At 33.9% G+C, this 17,384-nt stretch overlaps 1 protein-coding gene across 4 annotated transcripts; it reads right to left on the minus strand.

Annotated features, from left to right (window-relative positions):
• Positions 1-73: 73 nt before the first annotated feature.
• On the minus strand, positions 74-16,875 carry LOC103569128 (E3 ubiquitin-protein ligase HUWE1). 4 transcript variants are annotated; one of them, XM_053740672.1, is made up of 12 exons: positions 16,161-16,875; positions 15,394-15,469; positions 15,077-15,295; positions 13,904-14,980; positions 8,072-13,785; positions 7,853-7,973; positions 2,923-7,741; positions 2,641-2,828; positions 1,884-2,017; positions 1,647-1,812; positions 1,093-1,283; positions 74-1,019 (listed from the first exon to the last, which is right to left on the minus strand). In XM_053740672.1, the coding sequence occupies exons 2-12, from the start codon at positions 15,436-15,438 to the stop codon at positions 917-919; spliced, it is 12,777 nt and encodes a 4,258-aa protein (XP_053596647.1). In that variant the 5' UTR covers positions 15,439-15,469; positions 16,161-16,875; the 3' UTR covers positions 74-916. The 4 variants fall into 4 exon arrangements, with proteins under 4 accessions (XP_053596647.1, XP_053596646.1, XP_053596645.1 ...); XM_053740671.1 differs by having other exon boundaries at positions 7,847-7,973; XM_053740670.1 differs by having other exon boundaries at positions 7,853-7,988.
• Positions 16,876-17,384: the final 509 nt, after the last annotated feature.

The raw sequence follows: 17,384 nt of genomic DNA on the forward strand, positions 1-17,384 counted from the left end.
CTGTCGGGAACTGAGGACTCATCTTACATAAACGAATTATTTTTTGTGTATATTTTCCAAGTTTGTTTGTTTGTTTTTTTTTTTTCTTTTTGTTATTTATTTTTTCTTTAGGCTCTTTATGATTTTATTAACATTCACACATAACAATCATACATTCTTACATTTTTACTAAACCGACATTTCAATATGTTATTTTTTCAATCGTTCATTTATTTTTATTTTTTTTTTGTATTATATTTTTAAAAAGTCGCGATCTATTTTTTGTCATCATTCAAAAGAAAAACTACCAAAGCTATTGATTGAAATACAATATATCAATATATATATCACTGATAATCAATCTTTCAATTTTTTTTTCTTTTTTTTTTACTTCGCTCAAAGTATAATATCTTACAATTTTTGCTTCTAGATATTATTCATAACAAAGACATCTACTATTTAGGTTTACAAATAAAAACTTATTATATCAAGTATTAATATTAATTTTTTTTTTCTTTTTTATATTCAAAGTTAATCTTAAGCTCTGCAACTGTGCAATTTATTCATTCAACAAAATAAACTCTGACATTTTTTTTTCTGGGAAGCGTTGTAGGGTGAATTTTAATAATTACACCTCCGATTCATAACATGTATATACGCTTGTTTAATTATGCTTGTGATTGGAGTTAATGCAAGTTTCGGCATCGGTTGTATAAATTATAAACCGTATTTTTTTTATAGCGTATTAATATATATTTGAATATTTAATTTCTTGTTTTATATTGCCTTTTAATATTTATGTTTAGTCGGAATCGTAGCAAGTGAAATTATTAATTTCGTTATTTTTACGTATACTTCCGGAAACATAAATCAAACTTGCAAAATAATTATAAAAAGTTTTTTTTCTTTATTAATTTTCTGTTAGGTGTCAATTAGTTTATGCAAATCCGAATCCTTCGCTGCATTCATGAATCGCTTTAAGTAAGTTGCTTCGTAATTTATCATAGGTCTCATACACAGGTAAATCTAATTGATTGAAGCTGTAATAATTTACGAATTATTTAGTTTGGTAAGCAAGTAATTATTTACTTAATAAAAATAATAAATAATTACCATGTATGTGCAGACGGTAATCTATCTGTCGAACGATCATCACGATGAATTTGGAATTTCTGTACACCATTCATACCTTCAAGGGCACCAAAACCTTGAAGTGGTACTTTTGATGTACCCGTGACAAATTGTAAAAATTTTGCTCGATCCGCTTGATCAAATCCACGCAAAGCACGCCAGAACCACTGAATCTGTGAATAAAAAAAAAAAAAAAAAGAATAGCTTATTAGTAAATTTTGTTTCTGATCAGAAAGTTGGTATTCATTAGTTTGCGACCACCTTGACGACAACTTTCAGCTTTTGTAACTGTTGGCTACAGGTTACCGCCAACTTTCTGAGAAAGCTGGCGCCAGCGAGCAGCCTCAAGTTGAAGGCAGGTGTCTGAGGAAATTAAAGGCAACTTTCCGTCAACTTATGGAATTGCCAACTTTTGCCACCAACTTTTTCAGAAAGTTGCCATCAACTTATGGAAATGCCAATTTTTGTGGCAGTAGTTTGACGCCAGGTTGCCACCAACTTAGCTATCAGGGTGTTTATTTAAATAAATAATTTACCTGTAGCGAGGTAACACTGTATTTATGATATTCTGTATTTGCTCGAAGATCTTCGATGTCGACGTTTGGTAAACCACTTATTAATAATTCAAGTTCTTGTTCATTGAATATTGATATTAAACGTTTGGGAATTATGTCATAGAAACCTTCTAAGAATGAATTTAATCTGAAGAAAAAAAAATGTTAATTATTTGTCAGTAAAATTAACTTGATTAACAACAAAATAATAATACATACTGTTTACGAATAGCTCCAGTCATTTTCATTTGACAGACTAATCTTATGTACTCAAGTTTCGTTTCTTCTGTAACAACTATATTGCGTCCATTTGGTATCAAATCTCTTACATCATTGACCCCGAACTCATTGACCTATTGAATTATTTATTTATTTATAAATAATGAACAATCGATTATATTTTTAAATAAAATATAGTGTGTAACAAGGGATGAGACAAAATAATTTTAGACCTAACATCACCCGCAGTCTGAAGTCGTTTTTTATCTCTTGTCACAGACTATACTTTTCATTATTACCTGCATTGGAACTTAAAGTTTGTGTCAGCAGCCAGTCAGAATCAAGTTAATTTAAGACCAATGGTGTGATCAACTATTAACGTAAGAGTAAATTATGATTTGCAATTTATAATTAAACAGAAACTATAAATACAATCTTAATTATAGTCATAACTGTCATTTACGTAAATAAAACTAATGGTCTGAAATTATCATTAAACAAGTGACAAGTATCAGAGTTGAAATTGCGAATGCCTTCAGTCAGTGGGCAGAATAGTATTTGTTTCTTTTCAAGGGACAAAACACAGATGTTTCTGCCCGCTGACTAAAGGCATTCGCAATTTACGCGTTTGATAATATTTGCTCGCGACATTGGACTGAAATTAGCATGTTTCGATTGGCTGTAGAAACTGAAACTGTAAATTTCGATGTTGGTATCTTGAAAAAATAAATAATAAATCATTGTATTTAATAATTACCTCTGCAGAGAAAGTCAATTCGTATCCAAGATCAGAAATATTATTTTCAGTTAGATACACAAGGCCCTTGTAGAAACTATAGTCTTCGCTCTCCATATCAGTATGTTTTACAAGAATACCAAGAATATGCTTGTAAAAACTACGAGTGAAATAACACTCTAATAATTTGTTGTCATAAATTGCCTTAGCTGTATTTAAAAAATAAATAAATATACGTTAATATCATATTAAAAGTTTTTTTTTGTTTTATTAATACTTTTATAAATTAAAAATATAACATACCTATTACTCGGCCGACAAATTTGTAGTAACATAAATGATTTGGATTACAATGAGATGATGAATTAATCATATATGTAACGCGATCACCAGGACTGACAGTGAAGAGTGCATACATTGGATTGAATATTTCTCTTGAAATAATGACATACCACTCTCTGAGTAAACCACCAGCATCTTGACCTTCTTCACCTTCAAAAACAATGTAAAAACGATTTTTCCATTCATCAGCATTTCTACGATGAAGTTCTCTGAAGGAATCTTCAAATACATGACTTCTGCGAACATGAACAGCAAGTTCTTCTCTTCGTATTCCTTCATCCATTCGCTCTAATTCCGTTCGGAAATATCTTCGTTTAACATCAAAGTCTAAAACTCTCGTATGATCAACAAGTACTGAAAATGGACCATCTGCCAAGTGAGTCGTTGTTTGCCGTAGTATTTGATTTAACACTGTTCTATGTGTTTCAGCAAATTTAAGGAATTTCAATTGATCGGACGGTAATGATTTATGTGGTGCGGGAGTCATATCCCATGAAGAAATAGCATTGGCAGTTTCGCTTTGTGATTGACCTTCATTTTCATTATAAATTGGTGAAACAGGTGCAACATCTGCTACAGCTTCTCTTGTTTCAGCATTTGCGTCATTGTTACGATCACGCGTTGACGTACTTGATGACGAATGTACCAAGAAGAAGGCTTCAACGGCAGGTTGTAGAACAAGGACGGCATGATGATCTGGAGTATGTTCTAACTCGAGTAAACAAGCACTTAAAGTTTCCCATAAATTATCCAATACCAAACTTTCACTTAACAATGGAAGTGCTGATTTATCCTCATCTGTCCGTGATGATGTTGGCGTTTTATGGCTGTCTGGCTGTGATGTTACTGCTGCTACTGCTGCTGTTGTTGTTGTTGTCGTTGTAGCTGTCGACATCGTTGTTATTGCTGTTGTTATCGGTGTTGTTGTGTTAGCAGCTTGTGCAGTATCCATTGCAGTGCTTTCAGATGTATTATCATCAACCGTTGTCTCTTGTACTTGTTGTGTTGATGGTATTGTAGTTTCCATAACAGTCTCCGTATGTTGTGCAGTCTCATTTTTCTTTTTATTTGCCAAATAAACGGCTTCTCTAATTTGTACAATAACTTTAAGTATTCGTAAGAAGAATGCTTGACTAGAAGTCTTGCTGACCAGTGCACTCATTGATGGTAATTGAAGATCAGTACCAGCTTTAACTTTTGATGGTGCAGTAATAATAACACTATCTTGAGTAAATCGATCTGTTAAATTACCACGACCAGAACCACCGGTACTTGTTGATGGTTGCTCTTCTAGTGAATTTCTACGGCGTATTTCACGATTTAACACTTTAAGTTCTTTCATTAATTCACTAATATGATCACACACCATATTAGCTAACTCCATAGCTCCTTCTAATAAAAGTTTCAATATCAATTGTCGTGTAGGATCTGGACAGTGTGATAAATTAAGAAGTAAAGCAGTAGCATCCTCTAAACCTTCTTCAGAACAACTTTTACTTGTTAAAACTTGAACAGCAAGACGAAGATGTCCTTCAGGTGCAGCAACACTTTGTTCTTTACTTGGTTCAACTTTTTTATTTTTTGTAGCATCTTGACGTCGATAAGAATTAACTTCAGTAAGACCAATTGAAATAAGAGAAAGAAGTCGAAGTAATTTATCTGTTAATTGACTACTACGTCTTACTACTGACCAATGGAGCATAGATATTAATTGTCCGAAAGCTGAAGATTCAAATGATGTTAAACTTTGTTCTGGTTCACTGCCAAATCCAGATGTAAAGTGTGTTCGAGCAACGGATTTACCTTTTTTTGAAGCACAAGAATCAAGTCTGAGTAACATATCCCAAAAATCAGGAATATCACTTTTTGTAGATTTTGATGCAGATTTTGGTTTTGCTCCAGTCTCTTCTTTACCATTAGTTTCTTTGTCTTTACTTTTTTCTTCAGATTCTTTAAATTTAGTTGGCACAAAGTAACCAGGAAAACTTTTAGCTAAAGAAATAAGAAGTTCTAGTGTATGCCTACAAACAGTTGGTGCTGCTTGAGGATGAATAGCAATTACGTTTCCTTGTCTTTCTGATTTTTTTCCACTATGTCGTAAAACGTGAAATACATTAGCACGACAGCCAAGAGCAGCATCAATACTTATATTTAACCACGATTGTAAATTATTTCTTGATTCTGATAATTTTGGTGAACAATAATCAATAGATGGATGTACTGTTTTTCTTTTAAATTTACTAGTAAAATCACTCATTATTTCTTTATTTTCATCATTACTACGTTCCATAATATTTAAAAGAGCTTTTACTACCCATTCACGTGTGCTTGTATGATAACAAAGATTTCTAATTACTCTGTGAAGTCTTAATGTGTTAATTTTTGGTTCATCAACAAATAAAAGTACGAGTAAACATGCCATTGACTCATGATCAAGAAGTTGACGTCCACGTAAACGTAATCCAGCACTTTGATGAGCGATACTAGTTTCACCACGTGGATTCCATGAGTTCCATTGAGCTCTCTGAGTTACTGAATGGATTGCGTATCGTGTACCTCCTCCTCTACCTCTTCCAGAGTTTCTTAAAATACTTGAAAGTGTTGTATTACCTTGACTTACATGATTAAGAAAACGTTCTTGCATTAAATGTCGATTACGAGCTTCCCATTGTCTTCGAAGATTTTGTGCTTCTTCAGCGAGATCAGGAGGCAGTACAGACATCTGTGATTCTTCCATATCTGTAAGAATAGCTTGTCGTAATGAAGGTTGAAGATTTTGGAAGAAAGCTGCAGCGTCTACTGGATCTGCTGGATTTGCTGAAGCTGCTGCATGACGTTGTTGCTCTAATCGTTGCTGTGCAAGAACTTCTTCTTGAATAGCAGGTGGCAGTGCAGCTAAAAATTCAGGATTAACTTCTACTGGTCCAGTGACTTCTTCAACAACGGTTGCTTGTGTACGTTGTCTTATTCGTTGAAGTCTTAACTGTTCAGCAATAACTTCATCACGCATTTCATCAGGCAACGCAGCAAGAAATGAAGGATCCACTCCATCTGGTAATTGAAGATCTTGGGTTACTTGTTGCTGTGCTTGCGCTTGTTCTGGTTGTTGTGTTTGTTGTGAAGGAGATTGTTGTTGTGGTTGTTCAGATGACGTTTCTTGTGGTTCAATCAATTGTGGTTGGGCTTCTTGTGGTGTTGTTTGTTGTGAAGGTGTCTGTGGTGTTGCCTGTTGTGATTGTGATTGTTGTTGTTGTTCTGGTGTTTGTTGAGGTACTGGTTGTTCCGTGAATGTTACAGCACTGTTATCAGTGGTAGATGATGATGCAGGATCTTGAATTGAAATAATGGCATTATTTTCCCGTCGAGGTTGTTCAAGACCCAAAAATCTGTGTACCCATGCACCTGGATCTCTTGGTTCTGGAAGTTGATTGTATGAACGATTGAGATTTATTTCATCTGAATCAAGATTTGATGTCAGCCTTCGTAATCTTGTAGCTTCTTCTGCACTAGGTTGAAGAACAGAATCTATTAAACTTTCAGCAAGTTCAAGTGGCGCATTGAGAATAGATAGAGGATTTCTTGTTTCAGACATTTGTTCTTCTGGAGGTGGTGGTGGTGGAGGTGGGGTTCGATCTTCATCATCTTGAACAGTAACTTCCATCTCACCAGTAATTTCAATTACACTTTCATCACGATCACTATTTTGCCTGACAGCTTCTACTGCAGCTTCAACAGTATCAGCGAGTCTTCTAGAACTTGTTCTTGTTAAAACAGATCCTGATGGTTGTTGTTGTTCAGCTTGAGATGATACAATAACTGATGATCCTGATTCACGTGTTTTTAAAGTTTCTTTAGTATCTTTAGTGTCTTTTTCAGAATCTTTTTCAGTATTTTGTTGTTTTTTACGTTTATCTTTTCTCTCTGCTAATTCAGCATTACGTTGTTTTTCTAATCCTGGAATTAATTTATGAACAACGCCAACACAACAATCAGGTTGTGAATCACCATCCAACAGTTTGCTCTCTTCAATCCACCAATGAAGAGCAGTAGGAATGTTATTTAATGTTGCTGCTAAACTTGGCCCAAATAAGTAACCCGATTGATCAACAAAATCTATTTGTTCTTCTTCCTGATTAGAAAAAATACCAAGACTATTATCCATTACAACGACACGTGTATCACGGAATCCAGATGCTAATACTTGACTGGCTGACATTGGAAGTGTCTGTGCTGCTGGGACCAATAATCGTTGTAAAATAACTGGAGAATTTGAGTTTCTTGGATTAGCTATTTGAAGATATTGATATCTACGTTGACGTAAAGCTCGTTGAGCTCTTGAGTTAGCTATGTCTAGACTACTTTGCCCCATTAATAATGGATGTGATCCAATGCCATTACCTTCAGAGACAGACGGTAAATCCTCAAATAATGAAACAGGTAAAGGGAAGTTTGCACTCCAAGAGTGGTTAGGTCTTGTTGATGTAGGTAACGTTGAATTATTCTCATGATTGTCATAATTATGAGGAATCATTACGACATTACTGACGTCTCTTTCAGCGGATGCCATCATACGAACAGCATCACTAATACCTTCGATATAACCCATGTGATCTTCTTCTCCATAGTTTGATGACTCTTCTTCCTCTTCATCTTCTTCTTCATTTTCTTCACCATCGTCTTCCTCTTCCTCTTCTTCATCGTCATCATCATCCTGAACATCATCTTCATTATCATCTGATTGATTACTATCTGAGTCTGAATCAGAGCTCATTAAATCCTCCTGTGAAAAAAAAAAAAAAAACATTAAAATAAATGAAAAATATATATAGTAATAAATAAATAATTAAATATTTTATATGATCATATAGACTGAATGAGACGTTACTCTTACGGTTGTATCACGGGTTGGATCAAAGTCACCATCAGTATCACGCATTGCAAGACTTTCATCATCAATATCCATTGGTCTGTGAGATCGTGACGTTGGTTCTTCAGTAACGGCAGAGCCGTCTCTGGAAAATAAAACACTATTGGATTATAAACACTGAAGTTCTTTTTTTTAAATAATAAAAAATTAATATAATAAGTAGTAAAAATTATTGCATCATACCTTTCCAAGAGTTGATCCATGATATCTTCTAATGCAGCTTCATCACCTTCATCTTGAACTTGACTTTCAGAAGTTGGTTCAAGACTTTCAGCATTCAATGAAATATCATGCTCTGTATTTTCAGCATCTTCATTAGCTTCCTCACCAACTGCATGAGTTGCTTCTGATGTTGTTGTACCAGTTTGATCACCAATTGGTTCATCTTGAACAGTACGATTTTTCGGTTTTGGAAATTTATTATTAACTGTACCAGGCATTGGTTGATTAATAATTCTTGATAATGTTTCAAGAGGTTTCAATGCTGCATTAATAGTACCAGCCATATTTGGACTTGATAAATCAAGACTATGAGGAATTTTTGCTAAATCTGTAATTATTCCTTTTTTTAGCATTATTCTGACAACATAGTTAACATTGTTATACTGATGAACTTTTTGTGGTACTCGTAATGGAGTGTGTGATGTAGGAGGACAACTATCAATCATTGTCGAAATTAGTCCAATTAGTAATTGTAATTGAGCATGTTTTTCTGAACTTTCGGGTAATGCTAAAGTTCGTAGTAATGCTGCTTTAACTTCAGTAACTAAAGTTGTTTGAGCATCAGGTGAATGATTACAAGAAGCAATAGCAGCAATAAGCATTCTTGCCATACTACTACACTGACGATCACCGGAATTTTCAGGCAATACCGGTAAAAGTTTATCCAAAAGAAAACCTAGTGCTGTTGTATCTTCAGTAACCATTTCACTTTGTCCTGCTCTGTATGTATGTTCAGCTATTAAATTAGCAATAGCACCATAAGAGCGTATTGACTCTGCTAACATTTTTAAAATTGCTGATTTTGAAAGTAAAGGTTTTTTAGCTTCTTCAGGTTCAACTTTACCATTATTTATATAATCAGTATACATTTTTAGTGGTACTATTTGATCATCATCATCTAATGGTCCATTTGTAGTAGATGCATTATTTCTTGTACCATCAGTTCGTCGTGAGCTTGTTGTTGTTGTTGTTGATACACCAAGGCCTGTTGTTGCTATTGTTGTAATTGTTGTAGATTTTTTTTCAGGACTTCCTATTGGTGTAGTTGTATTATCATCCGGAAATACAGGAACTGGCTTTATTAAAGCATCAAGAAGATCATGAACAACACTTACAGAAACATCTTCAGCCATTGGCATTGCTGATGAATGATTTGATGGTAAAGCTTTAACAACAAGACGATTATCAGTATCATCTTTTTTTAAAACACTTATATCCACTCGTAAAATATCTTCACAAACTTGACGATAAACATCAGGATTTCTACAAACAGCACTACTAATTTGTCGTGTCATAAATAGAATTTCTTTATAAGCAGGTGGAATATTTGCTTGAGTACGACTACGGACAACTTTTTCCATAGCAAGACGAAGTGTTCGTGGTTCTTCTAGAGTATGTCGAATTAAAAGAGTACTCAAATTAATACAACCAATAAAACTACTAGCTTGAGTCATATCCAAAAGTAATTGTACTCCACCTTCTCTAGCAAATACCTCAGCATTTTTATAATCACGAGTTAATCGTAAGCACACTTTCATTAAAGCATGTAAAGTATCACGATCAACAGGAATTGCTAGTAATTTAACACAGGCACGAACAATACTTGGTGCAATACTTGGATCTAAACCTTGAACAACTGTATTACGTTTTTCTTCTGTTGGTGTTTCTTCAGTATCCATATTTGAGTCTGATCCTGAACTAGCATCATCACTGTTGGTATTGTGAAATTTAAAACCCATTGTTATAGGTCGTCTATTATCACTGTCTTCATTAACTTGTGTCATGCACGAAAATGTTATTAAATATCTTCGACGTGAACAATTTATTCTTACACTTGGTTCACCAGCCCAATAAGCGTCATTTATCAAACGATTATTTAATGGTGAATAAGGGGTCCATTTTCCAGTACTTAAATCAAACCATTTCCATATTCTATTAGTTACTTTGTGCATAAGTTGTTTACGTTGAGTTAATACAGCAACTTTTTCTAGTCTATCAATAAGTAAAAGAAGAGGTGCAAGCCATTTAGGTGTTTTAACAGCAGGAATTTGGCCATCCTTACAATCTTTTGAAAGTTTATTTTTATTTAATGTTAATGGTCCTTCACTGATTACTAATAAACGAACTAGTTTATCAAGAATAGCACAATCTTCAACTATCTGAGCACAAGGAACTCTCATTTCTTGGAAAGTACCTTCAAAGAACAGTGTATATAAATATATACGTCCAGCAACTTTTGTAGCTTGTTCACATTCAACTAATCTAGTACCAGCATCCTCATCTGGTGATTCGGCAATGTCAATAAGATAATCAACTAGCTCACCAATATCACGCATCAAATGACGTAACATAGTATCACGCCATTCTTCACCATTTCTTTTTGTTATTGTTACTAAAAGATCGCAAATTCTGTATACAGTATCAGGCATTAAATCAAGTAAATTAAGACACTGTTCTAGAGCAGTGCTAGTAAATTCATCAATTGTTTGTGTAATAGGTATATCTCGTGGTTCTTCAACAGATTTACGTGAATCTGAATCACCAAGAGACATTGCAATAGCATACATTACTTGATCATCTGTAAAGTCTAAATCCATAATGGGTCCTTGTCCACTAGCATCACCAATAGAAACGTCAGGTCTACGTTGAGTTGCTGGATTACTTAAAAGATAATCTGTTGCTTGCTCGACAGATAACGTATGGAGTAATGCTTCTACGCAATGAGCACGACTGAAACCCATATCCATTAATTGTCGAAGATGTTCTGCATTAATATCAGCTTCAGGATCATCTCGTCGCTCTGTAGCATTATTACTTCCTGTTCTAGGTGCTGCTGCAGCTGTTCCACTGGTACTTGATGTATCTTCAGTAGTTTCTTCTTCTGTACGTTCTTTTATTAATTTTTCTCCACGAAGAATGTGTCGTAGTATAGATAGTATAGATTCAGTCATTCGTGCGCCGTAATTCTTTAAAGGTTTCTTACCCCACATAAGCATGACTGCTTCAAATGCTTTTTTGTGTATATCTTGTAAATATTTAATTATTGGATCTTGGGATCGATAAGTATTATTGAAACTAGTACACTTGGCTAATCCAACGTGAGGTGAATCTAATATAGCTTTTGGATTAACCATTTTTTCTAAAAGCATCAACCAAGCATCAAGAAATTCACCAGTTCCATCAGGTAAATCTGGATGTTCTAAACCTTCAGATAAAGGAAATTGTTCTCCACCTGATAAAGCCCAACGGAAGGTAGAGAAAAAAGCATTTTGTCCACCTAATTGAACAAATTTCTGTAGCATCAGATGATAAGGATGTCGTTTTTCATCAAATAACATTGGTGAAGTAAATCCTAAAGAACAAATTAAGAAAGTTAATTTAAATTTAGGAAGTGGTGATGGCGGAAGTTTATCCCAAGACAATCCACGAGTAAGAAGTATATTAAGAGCACATGCTACACCTCGTGCAGCAGAATTAGGAATCGCTGGCATCATTGGTAATTGTTGTCCACGGCGTTGTCGGATAGGTGATCCCATACAAAGTTTAACTAATAAACCAAAAAGTTCAGCTAAAGCACGTCCAAGTCTTGATGATGCTCCCAAAAGTGGTTTAATATATTTAAGTTGATGTGCACTGGGTGATGCTCTTCCAGTACTGGTACTTGGTTTGTCATCTACTTCCATTGATACTGGTGGTGGATCAGTACTTAATGCTTCCATTGCAGTTGTCATACCATTACTACCCATATCTGATGCAGCAGAAGTATTTGGCCAAACAGATGTATCTCCATCTGCTCTTAATTCAGCTGGTATAAGTTTATCCATGTCTTCTTTACCAAAATCACAACCAGCTGGAATACTATCATCACTACAGAGTGCAAGTAAAAGCGTACTTTCCCATACAAGTGACATGTATAATTCTGATAAACCTTGAAGAACTGATAAACCAAGCTCTGAACCCCAATGATTCATAGAGAGATTTCTTATTTCACTTTGACTAGTTCGACAAACATGAACAAACATTACAACATAACTGTGAGCTGCATTCATTGCATGAAGCAATGGTGTTGCAGTATCATTTGTAAATGCTGTTTCTAAATTTGGTGCTGATGCAAGTTCATGAAGAAGAACTGAACCACCAGGTGATTCCATATGACTATGAAGTGGTTTAAGAAGACTGAGTACTTCATTAAGTTGTAATAGACCGGTTTTTAATACAAGTGGCTCATGAGCAAGATTAAGAATACTCTTACAAACTGATGCAACAGATTGTGCGGGTTGTGCCACAGGATAATCGACTGGCAAATTTGGTAATCCAAGAATAGATAATAATGGTACTAAACCTTTTTGAGAGACAAATTCACGACAGTGATCATCTGTTGAATTATTACTCAATATTGCATCTACAAATTTCATAACATTGTGAATGTAATCAACAAGTGCAATTGGTGTTTTTTCTCGAGGTTGTTGTGGTGGAGGTCCAGGTTGTACAGGTGATGGTGATGGCTGTTCTTCACGTTGTGGATGTGAACTTGTGCTTGCTTCTTCCTCATCTTCTTCTTCTTCATCACTACTGCTTCCTCCAGCTCCACCACTTCCGGCTCCATTATCACCAACACCTACACCAACTGATTGACCAGATGATTGTCGAGTATTTAAATTTGAACTCGATGGTGAATTGTCAGTTTTACTAGCTGCTCGCCAACATATGTAACGTGGATCACAACCAAGTACACATAATTCTTCAAGTAATTTTATTATTGCTGCAGTTGCATCGGTCTTCAAGCTTGGCTGATGACGCATGAGTTCATCCATCGCATTACCAAGATTAGATGCCGTATCGCCGAGAGGATCAGCACTACGTCGTCGACGCATTGCTGATAAGTAATTTGGTGATATTAATACTTTAAAAATTCTTTCAAAAGGTCGACGTTTCATAAATGATTCAAGACCACGTTGATTTAAACATAATGCGCTGAACACATTTGGTAAAGAACCTAAAACTTCTCTAGTGGCCGGAACATCTTTAATGAGCAAAGCGTGAAGTACTACATCCGTTAAACCGTTATCTTGTAAAGAAGATAGTAATGATGGTTCTTGAAAAACATAAACTGTAACTACATCAATTGCTAATAAAAATAATGATGGTCCATAATATTCAGAGTTACTTATAATATGTTTCAATGAAGATGGCAATTCACCCTCCATCACATGTCTAATACTATCTGAAAATGCTGGATCTTGAATAGCTTTTTTCAAAAAATTAAACATTGATTTTAATAGAGCAGCTCGTTGAGGTAAACATGTCTTGCCTGACCGTATTGGTGAGCTGTTGTTACTTGAATTTTGTTCTATTTTAGTTTCAGTTTTAGAATTTGTATTTTCATCTTCAGAAAATTCCATTGGATTACATATTTCTTCATGTTCATCAAAAACTTGATTAGAAGCTCGTGACGGACCAGCTTCTTCAGTATTTTCAATTGATTTATCACGAGTACATACCGGAACATCTTGATTGTACATACTTGGATCAATTTCAAAAGGTTGTACCTTTCTACAAATATTAACCTCCATATCTAATCTATTTATAAAACTTGACAGACCACCGTGTGCTTGAAACCCTTGCATATCAATGTTTGTGATGAGATCAATCACTCGTACAGCTCTCGTTACAAACTAAAAATATAAAATAAAAATTTTAATACTTAGTATAGATTAAAATTAAATAAATTGAATTTATAAAAATTTAATGCAGTGATGGTTAAGATAAATAATAATGAAAAAAATAATTTACCGTAATATGCTCCAATTCACTTCCAGGCCAGTTTATGACTTTGAGAAGACTTTCCATCATTCCACAACTGACAAGAGCCTCTCCACCGGCTTCATAACTGGCAAGATGATACAAGAAACTAAACAATGCAGTAGCCAATGCCAAAGGGAAAGGTTGACCGTCTGGTTGTGGCGATGTAAGTGTTGTTATACACGTACGAACTAATACCGGCAAAAATCCATGGTAAGAACTTGCACCGGTAACATCTATTATCATATTAAGACGAGAGCCTGGTTTTTTAGGAAAGTGAGGATTTCGATCAAGATGGATGATACTTGTGAGTGTACGCAGTGCAGCTGCACGAATATCAACAAGATGGGGATGTGGAAGTTCTAATAATTCAACTAATTCCTCCAATAATCCAGCATGAAGAAGACTATGAGCATTTTCTTGTAAGGCATTGCTGTAAACAAGTACAGAGAGAGCTTGTAGACGAGCTTGAACACACTGTAAACGTCTTCGATAATCAGAAAAACTGTGAGCCAATCTGATGTGTGTTAAAAGAGCCATTTGTCTATCTTGTGGTACGTTATAAAATTTTAACAAGTCATTCATAATTTGCGCTGGTGTTTTGCCAAGTTTATCTACATTTTCAATATGTATATATGTTACTAGATTAGTCTGTCCAACTTTTTTAATATTTGAATTTCCCGTTGAACTATTGGTTGCTTCAGTAGCTGTTGGATTTTCTGCGTAGTATTCAAAGTGTAATGTAGTAGCGCTTGGTGGAAATGGCTTATCTGGATGTTCTTTACAACAATCTGCAAGACCAAATCCATTTTCTTTACCACCCCAACTTTCAGCTAAATGATTTAAACGACTGAGTAAAGCCTGGCGCTTGTCACTATTTAAACGGGTGATAAAATTGCTTCGTTTACTGAACATGTACAAAAGACTCAGAACACCAAGTACTACTTGCATATCACAACTTGACAGCAAAGTTACAAGATGCTCCATGCTATTATAAAGATGCCGAGAAAACGAATGTTCTATCAATAGAGTGGTGAAATGAAGAACCCAGAGAAGCAGTTCTTTTGCCTGTAAATAGAAATTATTTTAATTAAATTTACGATATTGATATTCATAATAAATATAATTATAAGAATAATAATAATAATAATAAATAAAACTTACTTCTCTATTTTGAGGAAGATCACAAGCTAATTCCCATGGATTATCAGGACTTCTTGCAACAGCTGCTTCCAATATACTATCACTAAGATCTAATACATCGATCCAGTGAAATAATTCACATTTTCCAAAAGTCCAGGCATCTATTTGTTTTAATTCTTCAAGTAATTCGCTGTGAGAGCATGACCTAAGTTTACTAATTAGTGCCTGGCACTCGGCAGGCTGTAAATAAAATAAACAATTCAAATAGTCATTGATAATAAGATTAACAGAGAATTTATAATTGTTCCTGTTATTACAAAATTTTATAATCAGCTTACCACTTCAGAAGTGCACTTTTTCAATCTACTCCTGTCGATTTTCATTTTGAAGAATAAACTATGCTTTTATAATAATCTGAAAAAATTAATAATTAATTAATAAATTATGCAACGACTAATGTTAATAGATAAATATTAAACAATTAATTTACATTATTTTAATAATTTAAAGTTAATTAAAACTTAAAATTTTATAATCATTTGAATGTACAAAAAAAACATCACTGCGCACTATTCTACAATTATCCATTGATATTTACTTATTTTAATGAATATTGCATCATAAACGTTAATATTTGTTCTTATCTAATTAAAACTTTTTTCGTACAAAGACATGAACTCAAAACATATTTGGACGGGATTAAATTGCACAGTCATTGGGTAAAAGAGACCAACTAACCTCTTATCTGGGATAAAAAAAAATATCAAATTAACAATAATAAAAGATTTACGTAAATAGAACGTTTACATTTTATAAATGATTGTAATTAAAATTTAGTAAATATGATATCGTAGGATATCCTTTTTTCCGTTAAATTGTAGCTACAGTAATAATTAACGGTAAACTTGTGAACAAGGAACACGAGACATTGAGAAAAAAAAATGAGTATATATATCGATGCCTTTTGAAGGAAATCCCGGATAAGAGAAAGCCAATACAAATGAAAATGATGATATTTACATATGTGAATAAGAGAATAAGCTCGACAATGCGCAAAAAAAAAAAAATACAATCGTCAAGATCTCCTGTAATGCCTTTTGCTTACCTAATGACTCCTAAGTCGAGGGTCACGAGCGTTATTCGTGACGTCGACCTCGACGTAAATGTTACTGTTAATTATGTTTGTATCGAAATAATATTTTTTTTTAGCAATGGTCCCAACGAATTTATCAAAAAGAATATAATCGCCACTCAAAACGAGCATTGCGGCCGTCACAGCACGGAAGATGGAATTTTCACCACCACCGGGCGGTGCTGCTTTACAGCCGTTATCTTATTAACGTTTTAACTTGTCTTCAATTATTTTCTTAACTAACAAACACACCTGGTACGTTTACGTGTTTATTATATTTTTTTATTTTTCTAATACTAAAGAAAAAAATATATATATATATATGTGTATGTATTATACGTTCGCGTGACTATTACTGTACTTGCACGACGTTCGTTGTGCGTTGACTACCTATTGTACGAATCAAAACACTATCTTAGTCCAGCACTTCCTTTTTACCATTCACCGCCAGATCGTCGCCATTTTAGCAGTCCTACACTGCCATCACTACAACGATATTCCTTTATTATTTTTATTATTATTTTTTTATTTTATTGATAATCTGATTAAACTATCACAATTTATTACAAATTTTTTATTTAATATTTACTTAATATTGAAAATTCATCGATATTTTTTGACGTTATTATTTTTTTACTTATGCACACAATTGTTCAATTCAAAGAATAGTCTAACAACCAAAAGCTACACTCACACTATATATAATTTTTATATTTTGTGACGAGGCGAGCAGAGTGCACTGTTCTCGTTTTCTCTCTTTTTTTCTCGTCAGCATATACATATACACATATATTCATATATGTATACGTATCCATAAACACACATTAATACAAACCTTACACAACGTGCGTAGAGCCTCGTACGTGCATACTCGATACTTAATTTTTACCTAGAATTTATATGTTCGCATATATTCATATAGAAATATATATACTTACTTACTATGCTTTGATTGTTTTGTTTCATCTTCGTACTCAACACAACACACACATACAGAAAATGCATGATGAACAAAAACTATATCTTTAATATGTATTTATATTATTGCCTCAAAAATTGTGACATTGCACAATTGGAGCATAAAAATTCACAAAGCATGTATATATATATATTTTTTTTAATTTATATGCATCAGCATTGTTGAAATTTTTATTTATAGCTTTGAGGTTTCTACATAAGGGAGATGATTTAATTTTA

Source organism: Microplitis demolitor, chromosome 7 (genome assembly GCF_026212275.2).
Source record: "Microplitis demolitor isolate Queensland-Clemson2020A chromosome 7, iyMicDemo2.1a, whole genome shotgun sequence".
Classification (NCBI taxonomy): domain Eukaryota; kingdom Metazoa; phylum Arthropoda; class Insecta; order Hymenoptera; family Braconidae; genus Microplitis; species Microplitis demolitor.